Genomic DNA, 16,064 nt, shown 5'->3' with positions numbered 1-16,064 from the left:
GCTAGAAGCTTCCCCTATATCTGACAGAGCCAAATGTCAGCTGACTCCAAGATGGACCCACTAAGCTCATCAGGATGGTGGTAGCACCTCTGGGATAACATATTTAAGAAGGGGGAAAAGAATTGTGCAACAGCAGCTGGGGGAGAGGAGTGAGAATATGAGAGAAACAGCCCTGGAGACACCAGGTCAGCAAAGGAGGAGGGCAGGAGATGCTCCAGGCACCACAGCAGAGTTTCCCCTGCAGCCACTGATGCCGACCGTGGTGAGGCCACCTGTCCACTGCAGCCCATGGAGGTCCCGTGGTGGAGCAGGAGGACCCCACACCAGAGCAGGTGGATGCCCAAAGGAAGCTCTGACCCCATGGAAAGAGCATGCTTGAGAAGGCTCCTGACAGGACCTGTGACCCCATGGAGAGAGAAACCCAGGCTGGAGCAGGTTTTCTGGCAAGAGTTGTGACCCCGTGGATGACCCAGGCTGGAGCAGTCTGTTCCTGAAGGACTGCACCCTGTGGAAGGGACCCAGGGTGAAGCAGTCCATGAAGAACTGCAGCCTGTGCGAAGGACCCACGTTGGAGAAGTTCATGGAGGACTGTCTCCCATGGGAGGGACCTCACGCTGGAGCAGGGAAGGAGCAGGAGAAACAACCCGTGATGATCTGACCGCAACCCCCATTCTCTGTCGCTCTGTGCCACTGGTGGGGAGGATTTAGAAAGAAAACAGGAGTGAAGTTGTGCCCAGGAAGAAAGGGGGGTCAGGAGAAGGCATTTTAAGATCTGTTTTTATTTTCTCATTACCCTACTCTGATTTGATTGGCAATAAAAAAATTAATTTTCCCCAAGTTGAGTCTGTTTTGCCTGTGATGGTGATTGGTGAGTGATCTCTCTCTGTCCTTGTCTCAACCTACAAGCCTTTCATTCTGTATTCTCTCCCCTGTCCAGCTGAGGAGGGGAGTGACAGCAGCTTTAGTGGGCACCTGGCAGCCAGCAAGGGTCAACCCACCACAGAAACACATGAAACCTCCAGAGAATCAGCCAAGATTTTTGCATGTAGAACAGGAACAGTCTCACCAAAATCCCTTCAACACTGCCTCAAAAGTCTGTCTCATACAGCTTCACAAAATAACATAACCTTTAGCAGAGATTTCTGTTCAGCACTTACCTCACAAACCAACTTAAATACTAAGTCCCAGGAGCAAGAGGATGAATATAAGATGAGTCCATAACTTCTAGACAAAACAGTTTCTAAAAAACATGGACACTTCAAAATGAATGTAGACGATCCAACCCTGTTCCGTGATTCTGTGATCTGTACGTACCTCTGGCTGCTTCTGCTTTCCGAATCCTGCTCTTCATCAGAATCTTTGTATTTATCAGGATCTGGAAGAGTACTTGGATCAAACTCTTCTTCACTTCCACTGTGAGCAAGAAAGGCCACTGTTTCCTCTTCATCCTACCAGGTGAGAAATGGAGAGTTACAAGAGAAGCAAACAAGTCCATGTTACTTGCCAGAACCACATTTATTGCCACCTTGCCTTAAACCTTGACAAGCAAGGATACCATAACAAAAACCACTGCCTTCAATTGCAGTCAAAGACCACCACTATATAGCCAGGAAAACGGAATAGTCAGTGCTCACTAGCAGTGACAATAGTCTCATCGTCAGTGCTCTGCTCTGAGGCTGTTTGTTAAATGTTTAAGAAATATTATTCAAAAACAAAGCAGGAGGATTTACATGTAAATTCTATCTTTCCAGTATTGTCATTTACCCAACCTAAGAGAGATTTGGGCAGCAACTAATCAACAGCCCTCAGAGAGCAAGTGTTTAAGTAATATGAAACTTTAGTGTATCTCAGAAACACACTGCTAAGAGACACGAACTTGTGGACACACTGATCACTGCTCCAAGGTGTATTCCATTAAATACTCTTGATCTAAAACTCATCTGGATGTCCTTGTCATTAAAAACCAAAACACTGCTTAAGCTGAATTAGCTGCTCTAAGAGAGTTTCAGGCACCCACCAGAAGGGATGCATGTTCTCCAGGCTCCCCCCAGACCTCTCATCCCTCCTCTCTGGGACTCAGCCCCTGCTGACCCCCAGCACAGCTCAGCACAGGCTGTCAGGGTTGGCAGTTTTCCCCAGGGAGCGGGGATGCCTCACTAATTCCTTAACAGAGAAGGCACAGAAGATGCTGCTCCATACAAGTCCTGGGTAATAGAATAAAGCTGACTGCTTTTGCAGATACAGGTTCTGCTCCATGCAACCCGGAACTGATGGCACCAGTTTTGTGAATTTTTGCTAACAGGCAGGAAGAAAGCACATGGACTGGAGACCATGTGTAATTGTATATACACACAAAAATGCAAAGAAAAATAGCTTACAGGCATTTATAAATAACGTGAACCCTAGATCCACACATATTTATGCTGAAAAGCAAAAACAAATGCAAAGAAAGTATAATTAAAGACATCACGACCTTTTGTTTACATATCTAATCAACATGCACACAGTTGAGTTTCCAGAACAGTACTCATTTAAACAATCCTTCATTCTACTAATAACTTCACATCATTAAATATTTAAAGTTCTTTTTTGTTCTGATTTTTCACCATTTCACCATTTCCATTTATCACCATGTTTTAAAAGAACACTATCTTTATGTGCACACAACTCAGCACAATAAAACTAATTATTGCCCCCCCTATCCCCCCAAAAAATCTACTGCAACAACAAAAACACCACCCACAAACGAACCCAAACAAAAAGAACACTGAAAGTCCTTTTGATTGCTGGACGTGGGGTGAAGTGAAGGGAAGGGAAATGAGCTGCTGAAGGGTAGGATTAGTCACCGCTGCAAGAGCCCCTTATTGCCTGTCTAGTGACACCCCTGCAGTGCACGGAACACAAGCAGAAGAGGGGGATAGAAGCCAGATTTGCAATCAGAAGGCAGAAGAAAAACATTTTAAACACACATTTTGTTCTTGACTACTTTGAAATACTAGTAAAGGTAATTGTATAGCTGGGTGTAAAAAAAAAAAAATCACTGAAAGCATGGTCAGACTCAGCAGCACCATAAAGTGCCTCAGGCAACACAACCAGCCACTGAAAGCATCTTGATTACCAGGAACATCAGGTGCTACTTCACAATAAAGTTGGTTTTCTTTTTGTCGTGTTTTTTTTACAGCATTTTATTTTGCTTACCAAAAAATATCTTCTAGCTCATCTATTAGTACAATATTAGAGAGCACTACTAACTCAACAGAAAAGTATTCTGAAGGCCATCTTTTTGTTAATGAATTTCCATATTAGAAAAGCATTCTGCAGTAAATTATAGTTTATTTCAATATCTTTAAACAATAAATATTCACTTTACTTGTCCCTCCCATTGCAGCTATTCTTGCAACATAACTGGTGCATACCAATTATCTATATATACTTTTTCTGAAAAAAAGAGAACAAAGTATTTCTTACATGTATGTGTGACACTATACAGAGTTCTGCAATATTAAGGATGACTTCCAATAAATGTGAAGACTTAAGCTGTTAATTTGTATTCTCAGTTATGTCAGTAAAATGTTGAGACTGCATTTGTTTCTCAAGTTTTGCCATTTAAATATGCACACATAAGACAGTTACACATAGAGAGATGAAAACTTCTCTTTCATTAAACATTCATATTACTTTTTCCAGCAGAAAATTTGCAGAGATGTGTTCAAGGTAATCCTTACTATAACAAAAGAAATAAATGACAAAGATGTCTCTTTAATTCATCAGGAATCATGAGGTCGTATTTCTTATAAGTATCACTGGTTACATATTCATTAAAATATTTGCAAGACCCTGAAATTGTTAAGAGCTTGAACAGGAACAATTATAATCCTCAGCTCAACAACAGAAACTCATGATTTTCACCTTCTTGTTTCAAATTTATATCAGCCAGTCAGGAAGAAGAAGTCTTGTGATTTAACTTTATATTACCACAAAAGCTGGAGAAAAAAAGCAAAATCATCATTCAAGATAACACTTGTAAAAGTTCTTCAGGTACAAATACGATGCAATTTACAGACTCAGGATTAGGTCCTTCCTAAGGCAATTACTATCAAAGAAAAGATCAACTGCAGAACAGATTTTGACTACCTGTAATTTATGTCTAAGGATAGCGACAATGTGCTTTTTGTATTTATTACAAAGTTCAGCTGTGGAAAGAAACCCATTCAGACATCAAACCAGGCTGGGCAGGTGAAGGGGATTCAGTGGCAATCACCTCCCTATTTTCATTCTGCTCAGGGGTGACAAACTTGCGCTCTCTTCTTTTTTCAATACCAGATTAGCCCATGTATTTTGTAATCTAGTTCCATATAAACTTTGCATGAAGATTTTCAGTTTGAACATTATATTGAGATGAAAACATTTCTGCATTCACATAGTCTCCTTCAGAGGCATAAGAAGATTCTTCCTATGCAAACTCCGCATCTTAGAAGAATTCAGCAAAATTTCTGTGCTGAAGGTTTTGGAAACCTCATTGCCTTCAACCTTCCACACTGTACCAAGTCAACCACGGTCACACTCCACCTTACTGAGTCATCTTGGAAATGCCTCATTTGGGAAGATTCCTCTAGAACATTTGCCCTGCTTCTTGACAGAACATCTCCAATTCACCTTCTAGTTGTTCTTGGTACAAGACATAATGGCCACCCCTTCCTTTCATAAAGAATGAATGGCTGAATGGAGCTCAGGTAAACGTGTTAGGCAGGCTAAGGCAAGCTTAAAGTGAAGAAATTGATGTACCTTTTTAAGAAAACACACACTCAAGGGACTATAATGTTCAAAATAGTAGAATTGTGTCTCATTTCTACCAGGCATTAGGCACTCAGGAGAAAATAATCTATTGCCATCAGACAAAAAGGGAGGACTGAAAAAACACACCATGAAAACCCACACGTATTTTTAAAATGTTGTATTTTCCATTATTTAATTGATCAATTACATATTTATTATGGTATTTAGTTTATATCTAATTTAATAGGTTTTTTAAATTTAATTAAATTGTCTGGAGTTGCAATTTTTGTGTTCAACCCCTTAAGCAATTTTTTAGTTCCTAGCAACCTGGTTGAGGGGGGAGAAATAATTGTTCTGTCACTATCAGTTTTGTCCATAATACTTTATAAAGCACAGTGGGGCAATACTTCTGATCAGCTGAAAACAAAACCTTTATGGTTCGCTCAGAAGTTCATCAGCCTTCATTTCAGTCCAACAGCCATACTTACACAACTTTGAATTCCTTTTGAGCTATGTCACCCTTTAGCTTTTGCTAATAATATGGTCTCTCCCAAGTAAGTGGTGCTTGTGATTTTAATGCTAATAAAAAGTAAGTTGAAATAAGTTACCCTGCACAAGTACACAACCTTAACAAACTCAGCATATTACAGCTCATATAAAAGGATATTTAAAAATATCATCCCTTTCATGATCTGACAGTATTCCGACTTCTATTAATTTTCTTTTTTGACAATTATTTTTCAGATAAAAATGGAAGTGAGAATTGCTTCTTCACCAAGTTTAAGATGGAACACATTTACAAATGAAAGTCTTGTAGCACTTCCTTTAAAACTTCTTAGCCTGGAGTCATTTGATCTCTGTGCAGGTTGTTGGGGTTTTTTGTTTGTTTGTGCATTTGTGGTTTTTTGTTGTTTTTTTTGGTTATTTTATAACCTACGCCCCCAACCCACAACACTGTATCCCCAGCTGATGCATGATTGCTCTGATAGTTCATCTACACTGCCCCAAAGGAATACAGCTATTCTGGCAGTTCACAAACAGAAATACAGCCTTTGATGTAGCTGGCGTGTTTGATCCAACAGTTGATTTGAAGATCAAGACCAAAGTCTTAGACGATACTGACAATTGACTGGGAGTAGTGGAATGAACCAAGTGCTGATCCGACATGCAAAGAGCTGCCTCAATCACGCCAAAATTGGACAACTACACTCCACACCATCTAACACTCAACAAGAGCCTTCTAATCCAAACACTGACAGCATCATTCCCACTGAGGGAAGGATCTCGCAAGCTATGCGGGGAAAGGCCACCTTTAACTACATTTCTAAAATGTGTGCAGTGCATGTTTAAGAGTGACAGTTCATGAAGGTTAGTTAACAAGTCATGCGAGCTTTCTTCCTGTTGTCATCTACCCTTCATCATCTGCATCAACACTGACTATCAGTTCTAACAGGTGACATCCACAGCCATTCTACAATTGGCGTTGCCACTCCTCCTAGGCTTGTTTGTTCTTATGGAGAAGTAGAAAGTGATGTACAAAAGGGTGTGAGGCACAGAGAACAGGTTGTTGTTGCAGGACATCCTGTTCTCTTGGGCTGAAGCACACAGATGCATTCAAGGCACAGCGCAGACAGGAGGTGATATGGACATGAACAGGGTCAACTGTTTCAGAAAGACTGGCCAGGTTGCATGGGTCTGGCTAGAAAGGCTGGTACCAAACACCAGAGGAACCAAGGTTGCCAGTTAGTCAGACATAATCTCTGCACTAAGATGATCTCACTGATCTTCAGGCTCTGGGAGCAGTTAGACACAGCTCCTGGTTTTTGCACCACTTCGCAGAATATCATTCTCGGTTTTCAGCAGAAGGGACAGATAACTCTCAGCTTCATCTTCAAATTGTTCACCCTTCCCAATCACTAGCAATCACACCAAGGTTCAATTTCATCCAGTCATTCTTGATTTCTTTTTAAGCAACCTGACATCTTAAATAATACAATTACCCCAGTTTAGCCAGCAGAATCTTGCTTGTACCAGTGGTCTCAAATAATGTACATGAAATTACTTAATTTTCTTTCTTGACATTTGTAAATGCCCCACAGTTTATGGTCAGTGAATGGGTAAGCCTGTGTTCCAAACTAGCACACACTGATGCATAAATACTGACATTCACATCTCTGCCGTGTAACTATAGCAAAGCAATTAGTGCTGGAAACGGCTCCTGCCACAAGCACAGTTCAGAACCACAGAAATTGTAGAAACTTCCAAACATTCACTTCTGGCTTTTTATATCAGTAAAGCTTCCGTCATTTTCACAGTAGTATTTTTTTTGACTGTAGACTTGATCTCTACAAAGTACTTATAGTCCATACCAGAATTAACAGTAATATAATTAATGCATACAGAGAAAGACAACATAATTTGGTAATTTTACAATTACAAACTCATCCAAATGCTGAGAACATGAAAATGCAACTTAAAACAGACTAAGTTACTAGGTAGGTAGCACCAGAAGCAAAATACACACTGGAGTATATAAAATTTTGACAAGCAGAAGGGTTTAACCTACTACATACAGCCTTGACTTTAGAGAGTGCTCATAAGCTGATTTCACAGGCTTGCAAGCTAATAGTTCTGGTGTAACAGAATATGGGCAGGAGCACACAGTCGGCTTATGTGCCGTAACAGATCAAACGTAGGATCTTTAGTACCATAAACAAAGTGTCCGGCATTTGAGTTAACAGAATAGTAGTCTCATCTCTGGCAAAGTACAAAGGTTCCCACTCCTGCCGTGCCAGCAGCTTGGCAGAGATGCTGCCTTGCACACTAAACCCATGTCTGAAACAAAGTTGGTTTAAAGCATTAATCATGTAAAGGCTTCAAACCAGAAAAGTCTAACCAATTTTTATTTTGAAATGTTTCTAATGCTAGGTTGTCAAGTATCATTTTGCTTGCAAGTGAGCAAGGAGTACAGAAAAAAAAAGGGGGGGGGTAGATTTTATTTGCTGTGCCTTATAAAAAGAAATGAGTAAAAAAGCCTGTAAGAATTAAACATGCCAACAGACACATCCAAAAGTCTAAGGCCCTCTCAAAAAAAAACAGAAAACCACAGTGCAGGATGCTGTTTTTAAACTTCTATTCTCCACATGTAATCCTTGGACTGTCTTTTTACACTCCTCATTTCTCTTCTCTTTTAGTTCCACAGGAGTCATGTCTGTCAGCTGGAATACAGAAATTCTCCAAAGTAGTCTCTGTGTAAAAACATTTCAACACATCCGTCTTCTCCAGGGAACTTCAGCACATGTCCACAGAGAGGGTGCCTACGCAAGAGAATTTTCTCTGTCTTGCTTTCTGTCACTTTTGAAGGAGCCTGGAGGGGCTGCACACTCTGCTGGGATGTGCCACCTCCCACCCCCGCTGCCAGGACTGGGAGCAGAGGCCACTCTCTGCTGAGTGACTGGCTATTGACCAAGAATGAATAGATCAATGGGACACTGACATGAAACAGTCAGAATGGAAACCTTGTAAGTCACGGAATTCTGTCAACTGGTTAGTTCAGCTCTTTTTTGTGAAACAGCTGATCTGTATTCAGTGCACAGGAAACAGCAACACCAGCATTAAGTGCTTGTCCCACGACAAGACTTTCATGTTTTCACTGTACTGCTTAAGCCATGTACCGTAAGCGCTTGTACAAAATGCATATGTAAAATAGCACATTTACAGGCAGAAAAGTAAGAATCAAATTAATTCCTCACAGTGAAAGCTATTTTAACCACTACTGATGCTTCTACATACAGAGCTGAGGAGAAGGCCAGAAGCAGCACTGCTGCTCGCAGCACTGATGCAGCTGCTCGCTGCGACAAGAAGAGCTCGCCTGCCTGCATTCAGGATCTATTTAGCAGCAGCGGCAATAGATTCGCTTTTGTTCAAATGTGCAAACAAGTAACCAGCAAATGAGAAAGTGCCTGACTGATGCTGCACACTGGTTGGGCCATTTATTATTAATTTTTTTTGTTGCTGTTGAATCCACCTTCCCAAGTGCTGAAAGTTAAGGGCCTGTGGGGACACGAGGTAACAGGAACAGGAGCATTTTGAATAAATATTAATGGAGCAAAATGGCATTCAGAAAGGAAGGCAGAGAAGGCACTGCCAAAGTCAAGATACAAAAACATAATATCCTTTGATAACAATTTTATCTACATGAACAAATAGGAAAGGCAAGTCTTAGAAATGACAAATAGGAAAAACAAGAAATATTTATATGAGGCCAGATCTTTTAGACCAACTAATTGAAAGAAACACAATTTTTAAAGGTCTAAAATAATGCAAAGCAACTTCAAAGAAAAAAAAAACTATAATTACTGAAGAATTAGGTTATTCAGGGAACTGAGATAAAATCTAACATCATGTGTACAATAGGGCTGGCGAGTGTTAGTACAGGGAGAAGCTGCAGAAAGGTTCTCTCCAGGAAAGAGAGAGCAAGTAATTAGTTATCTGTGGAAAATGAATGGGCAAAAAGAGGCTTAAGAAGGATTGAGATAAGCACCAGAAAGTGACCATGGCAATACTGAGGCATCAGCTGAAGTGAGAGATAGTGGTGATACAGTGACTGTGAAAGAAGATGGCAAAGAAGGTTGAGTTTTTTTTCTTGAGAATGACCTAATCCATGAAACATCAACTAAGATTTTAATTTAGACAGAAAGCTACAGCTGGAGTAGAGAGATTGAGGTAAGACTCATTAGTACAGAGAGGAGGGAAAAAAACATGGCAGAACTGTGCAAATTGTTGTCATAGAAAGAGACTGAAGACTATGAGATTCCTGAAATTATGAAGGAGGAACTACTAGAGAAGACAGACACCAGAACAGAGGGTGGTTATGTCTGCAGACCTCCTAAAAATTGGAGCAGACATGGAAAGGTCAAGTGAACAACCACCAAGCGAGAAAAAGTCTGATTACCAAGGTTCACAGAGAAGGGGAGCTGTGTAAGAGAGAAAGCAGAGAACAGCTGCTGGAGAACAGGATGGAAGATGTCTACCGAGTAGAACTGAAACATGTCTACATGTTCAAATAAACAGAAGGAAAGTCCACACTTGCAGAAAATCAGTCTCCAACATGCTGTGAGCACTGAAGGCATATTTACAAATTTTAACCTAGGAAATTGCAATTTTCAGCTAAGGACATACGACACATTACAGTTGTTCATTTGCTTGCCTGTTCATTTCAACAACATCTGAAAAATCTTTATACTGCATAAATAATGCATTATACCCATAACAACAGGATACAGTACACTGTATGATTGATTACCTTGGCATTTAGCTCTTGTGGGAATAGTTTTTGTGAAACACAGCTCATTGGACTCCCAGAAAATTACATTTTGGAAAAACTGTCTCAACAGTCAAAGTTTGGTATGGCTAGATATAATGTTATTAACATCGCACAGGCAGGTACAAACTTGAACTTTTCATACTGTACCAAACCAATACTGTTTCAAATTTGTTTCTTGAGGAATCAGAGAGAGCAAGGTCAGGGTGGATCAATTTAAATCAGTACTTTAAATCACTAATTATAATGCTGATTAAAATCAGCAAACTTCTAACTCACACAGTGGTTTACACAAGTAACCACTGCTACTTTTGTTTTCATTTCAGTATTCTGAAGCATAGATGTTTTACACTGGACTTTACACAAAGTTTGGTACTATTTTATGCCAAGGATTTGAAGTCCTAATTTTTCCTTTTCTCTGATGATGTTAACAAAATATAAAAGGGCCATCACTTATTTGCCAAATGATTACTATTCATTTTTTAATCATGGTTAGTGTCAAGATGCCTGTTATTGCATCTGAAATTGAAACAGATTTCAACTAGAGTTTGAATTATTTTCTAAAATCTATCTTACATATATTATTTGAAAATTATTAATTAATAGTTTCAGTAGAACCACACAGATACACAGAAGAAAATTTAAGTTCATGCAACCAGGCGCTGTATTGTAAATTCAACATTTATGAAGGTACATATTCTCTGTTGCTAACAAAATTTACTACTTCTGAGCATTCTGTCTCATGCGATTTTGGTACAGTTAACAGCCTCAAACCTAATTTATAATTGCAGACTGAAAGAGGACAGTAAGAACAAACAAACACATCCAGTTCCTCAAATCCTAATATGTTTTCAACCTTTAACTGCACACTAAATTGAACTTATCAAATATATCTAAATGAAGAAAATACTATTTCAGAACTAGGAAAGGATACAACTTGTTATGAAAGTACAGTTAATTTTACCACTTAATGACTGTTCTCTAAATCACATCACTATCTGAAACTTTATCAGTAACTTTGCATCTTGAATTGTTAATTTTTAGGTTATTCTAATATTTTTTTCATAGAACATTTCTTAATACCTTCATTTTACTTTCCATTTTTAAGTTCTCAAAAAGAAAATAATGTATCTCACAAATTAAAATATGTGTTTAATTGTTTTGATCTTTTTACTTAGGTGTTGATTTTGAGTTATCATGTTCTTAATAATTATAAGAAGGTTCCATCCCCCATTCCTCCAAATACATACAACATACATACAAAACATACATACAAAACATACATACAAAACATACATACATACAAAATGTTGAGGAAGGAGAGAACAAGAAGGATAATTGTTTATTTCATTGATTTAAAAATAAATCATAGCATGCTTAAAAAGCTTTCAGGCAATGTAATTTTAGCCTGACTTTACTGCTCATTACGAATTCCAGTGCAAACAGCTCATTTGCTTTACTGACTTTTTAATGTTAAACAGTCTGCTTACAATTATGATTTGCCTTACATTAGTAAATATGGGAAACAGAAACAGCAAACTGAAAACAGGATCTACTGGCCTGAGTGTAGACATATTGCCAGGTCTCATTAATTCTTTGGCCACAACCGATATAAAGGCGTAAGCTTCTATTACCCTTGTAGACCTCTACCAGCAACAGAATTTAGTACATCTCCATGATATGCTTTCTCTATAGGTCACATAAATGAAAAGCACTATCTCCACTACAAATAAAAATAAATATGCCAAATAAAACATAAGCTTGACACTGTAATATTCATGAGTTCATACAGTGTTATTCTGTAAAGTTCAGGCTCTAATTCTGCATTATATCATCATCCTCCAGAACATTTGCTTGTTTTAGATTAGTAAAATTAATTAATTCTGGATTTCAGATTTGCCGTAAGAAGCTCAAAGACATGAACTAGCTGAGCTGCTGTAACAACAGCTTCCCGAGTCTGACAGCAACTGGATGATCGGTTAATCTCTACGTTGATAATTTCAATACCCACAGACAAATACTGTTAAGTGCCCTCTGACAGAAAAAAGTCAGTGAAAAGCTGTGTTCCAAAAGCCACAAAGACTGTGTCTCTCACCTTCCTGGCTGGGACATCTCCAGTCACGACACAGAAGCCTCTCTGACACACGCTGCAGGAAACATGGAGACTTACAGAAAAACAGGACCGGTGGTCACCATTCCATCTCCCTCCCCAGTGAATAAGGTATAATTCCATCATTCCCACCTTTGGTTTTGAACCCTTCAGTAATGAGGATCCCACAAGCCCCGCCACAAACTTACCCCAGCTTTGAGATGATCCCACCACTGGAACGTATTTCTCGAGTGTATACTGAATTTCCCTATTAGAAACCAGCTACTTTCTGCACCAGGCTGAGAAGAGATTGCTCGTTTACTTTTCAAGTATCTTATCTACTTCCTTAATTTCTCTCCTGTAGATTACATCAACTGAGATACAAGCTCACCAGCTTGAGTATAGGTTTGAAGAACATTTTTTGGCCTGCTGAAAACCGAGATGCAGAGTTGCTGCTTGTCCTGCTCAAGGACAAGATGACCCTGCAAGCCTGCTTTCTGAATGGATCACCAGTCCAAAAAAACAAACACATCTCCCAGCTAGTTTGGTTTCCAGCCAGCAGACAAAGAGAGACTGACAGATCAGTCCAAAAAGCACTCATGTTCTCATGTGTGAGGAGAAATGTAGCACCTGGACAAGGCGAGAGCAGCAGAGGGTGGGAGAGGTATGTGCCAGCCACCTGCTCCAGATGGGTGCCCCTGCTCCAGGCAGCCCTGCCCACCCCCTCCAGTCCTCAGGGAGCACCGAGAGCCTCAGCACAGCAGGAAATATATAAAACAAATAATGGGGGAAGCTCCACATTATTTGTTTTCATATTCATAGAATTATTTCGGTTGGAAGAGACCCTCAAGATCATGGAGTCCAACCATAACCTAACTCTACCACTAAACCATGTCCCTAAGAACCTCATCTAAACGCCTTTTAAAAACCTCCAGGGATGGTTACTCCACGACTTCCCTGGGCAGCCTGTTCAATGCCTGACAACCCCTTCTGTGAATAATTTTTCCTAATATCCAATCTGAACCTTTCCTGGCACAACTTGAGGCCATTTCCCCTTGTCCTATCACTTGTTACTTGGGAGAAGAGACCAACACCCTCCGTGCTACACCCTCCTTTCAGGTAGTTGTAGACAGTGATAAGGTCTCCCCTCAGCCTCCTTTTCTCCAGGCTGAACAGCCCCAGTTCCCTCAGCCACTCCTGCCCTGGTCCTGCTGACCACACTATTCCCGATACAAGTCAGGATGCTGTTGGCCTTTATGGCCACCTGGGCACACTGCTGGCTCATGTTTATCCAGCTGTTAATCAACACCCCCAGGCCCTTTTCCTCTAGGCACTTTCCAGACATTCTTCCCTAAGCCTGTAACGCTGCCTGGGGTTGTTGTGACCCAAGTGCAGGACCTGGCACTTGGCCCTGTTAAACCTCTTACAATTGGCCTCAGCCCATATTGACCCAATTCAAACCACACAGAAATTCGCAAGCAGCCCCAGGATCCAGGCTACCATGAGGTTCTGCTGGTCTTGGCTTTATCCCACAGCTGGAACACCCAGCTCAGGTGGGCTCAGCACACACCCTGGGGAGCTACGGCAGCAGCACACGCGCCCTCAGCTGCACCTCTGAGGTCCCTGTGGGATTCCGGCAACAATCCACCTGCTGCATCAGACTGCAGGATGACGCTTCAACCCATAACTTCTGTTTTTAACACATATCACCACTTCTTCAGAAAAGCAAACCAACCAACCCAACCAAACTCAGATTGATAACGTTTTACCACTGGCAGAAATAAACATGTAAAAATCTTTCCTAAACTGCCAAAGAGACACACGGGGTTTCCTGTGGCAATAGTGGTGCCTCCTGGAAACACCTCCTCAGGATTCGTCTGGGTCTGAGAACCCACAAAGCCACGTAAAGGATCGGTGAGCAGCCACTGGTGCTAACCTTTTCAATCTCAACAAAAATCCAAATCCAGCAACCATAACATACCCCATATATAAAACACATATTCAATTGCTACGTTCTCTATTACCTATCATGCAATGATTTAGACTTATCTAATTCTTCAATTCTTTACATGTCTAATAATTAAAATGATAGATGAAAACAAATCTCCTTTATTTTTTTGCTTATAAACCTTTCCCATTTGTTATGTTGAACAAACAAACAAAGAACCACGACTCTGAAATAATGTTAAACATCATTATAATTTTAGAAACATAGCAGTATTTCTTTGTATGAGAAATGGTGGACCATAAGTGTCTGGTTGTTTTTACGTAAGTCATGTGTCTTTGCATGGGGCTACTGTTTTTTGCAACAGACAAGTTTAGGATTTCAGCTCTACCGAGCAACTAAAATGATTTCTGCCTCAGTAGAGCCACCCAACTATAAAATTCAGTTGTGATTTGATTGTAACCAAAACCTATCTCCTCACACATGTAACTTAAATGTGTTACGCTTCCTTTTTAAGTTCGTGCAGTTTCACAACATTTTGAGGATAAAATTTAATCACCTGTTGAAAATAAATAAATCATTTGTTATATCACATTCTACCTGGCATACAATATTAGCATGGAGAACATTTGCTAGAGGTACTGTTAAGTGAACATCCTTGTTACATTATGCATGACTTCCCAAAGCACTGAGTACATAATACCCATCATGAAATTCAGAATATCTAACTAAAGTTAGAGAGAGGTACATTCAGACCTGTGATCAGCATTCTGACATCTCCAGTTATGAGTTTTAATTAAACTTGCTTTTTGTAGTAAGTCTATTTTTATTAAATGGGCACAGAATCATGTTTTATGCATTATGCATAACTGAAAAGAGATTAAAAGTTATTTGTAAATGCCTCTTCTTAAAGGGACTTCATCATTCAAGTCTTTGTTCCATAACTCTTCCTTGTTGTGATGAAGAGGCATCACTGCTGAACATAATCCACCTTTTCAAGGGCTTCAGCCACCTTGCTGGCAATCCATTTTGGCACCCCAGGCTGTACTGCCTGTGACAACAGGCTGATAAATGACATGGTTGGGCAACACAGGCACAGATTACTTTTCTGTCAGAAAGTAAACTATCAAAAATTAAAAAACAAAGAGATTCTTGGACATCTCTGGTGCATCAAACTAACCCTCAGAGGATCTCTCACCACTAAGTAGATGAGGTCTCGCGTTCTCTCTCTCTGTATTTTTCCACATGATACATCACATTTGAAGAATCTTTCTAACTCCCCGCTGCCACAAACAAGAAACACAAGGATGCAAAGATGAAGCTCGGGAGGCTGAAGTGCTGACTGCCCTAAGCATCTCCTTTCCCTGGGGAGCTGTGTTTCCCAGCGCAGAGGCAGCAGAACTGCAGCCCTGGGCGCTGCCAGGTGACTGTCCTGGGCACCAGAGCCACGCAAGCGTGATCTGGACCGTGCCCTGGGCTGCGGTGTGAACCAGAGCTGGTGCAGGTTCATCGCAGCCGCTTCCACTGCAAAGGCAGAAACTGCCAAGAGAAAAGTGGCTCCCCTCCAGTCACCCTTTCAGCAGGCTCATCCCAGGCATGTTCCCTACTATATCATTCCTATAACAAACAGATTGTGTGTACATGCTGATGAAATGCTGCATATATGTAAACAGCACAAATAACTGGTGGTAAAAGGTTTTACAGATGTGTGTGGATAAATTCAGAACTTCCATCAGATAATTAGTGTAAGAATAAATAAAGCTATTTTTGGTTCTAGCTTTGCCATTTGTGTTCCGTTGCTAGAATGCTGTTAACTTCATTTTATCACAGACGTGCAGCATACTGCATTTTCAAGATCAATTTCATTTTGTAAATGTGAAATACATAGAATTTCAACCTAGAATTTTCCTGGAGAGAATTTTGGACAACCA

The 16,064-nt window shown here is 40.3% G+C and overlaps 1 protein-coding gene across 2 annotated transcripts in view; it reads right to left on the bottom strand.

The window, feature by feature from the left end:
* DDX10 (DEAD-box helicase 10) overlaps positions 1-16,064 on the bottom strand; it is a 176,754-nt gene that overhangs the window by 13,226 nt on the left and 147,464 nt on the right. For both annotated transcript variants that reach the window (XM_065049019.1, XM_021286281.2), the window contains exon 17: positions 1,315-1,448. In XM_065049019.1, coding sequence (XP_064905091.1) covers positions 1,315-1,448 — 134 coding nt within the window. The remainder of the gene's footprint in view (positions 1-1,314; positions 1,449-16,064) is intronic.

This window comes from Columba livia, chromosome 1, assembly GCF_036013475.1.
Source record: "Columba livia isolate bColLiv1 breed racing homer chromosome 1, bColLiv1.pat.W.v2, whole genome shotgun sequence".
Taxonomy (NCBI): domain Eukaryota; kingdom Metazoa; phylum Chordata; class Aves; order Columbiformes; family Columbidae; genus Columba; species Columba livia.
The sequence above is the reverse complement of the archived record's forward strand: the minus strand, read 5'-3'. Positions and strand labels throughout refer to the sequence as shown.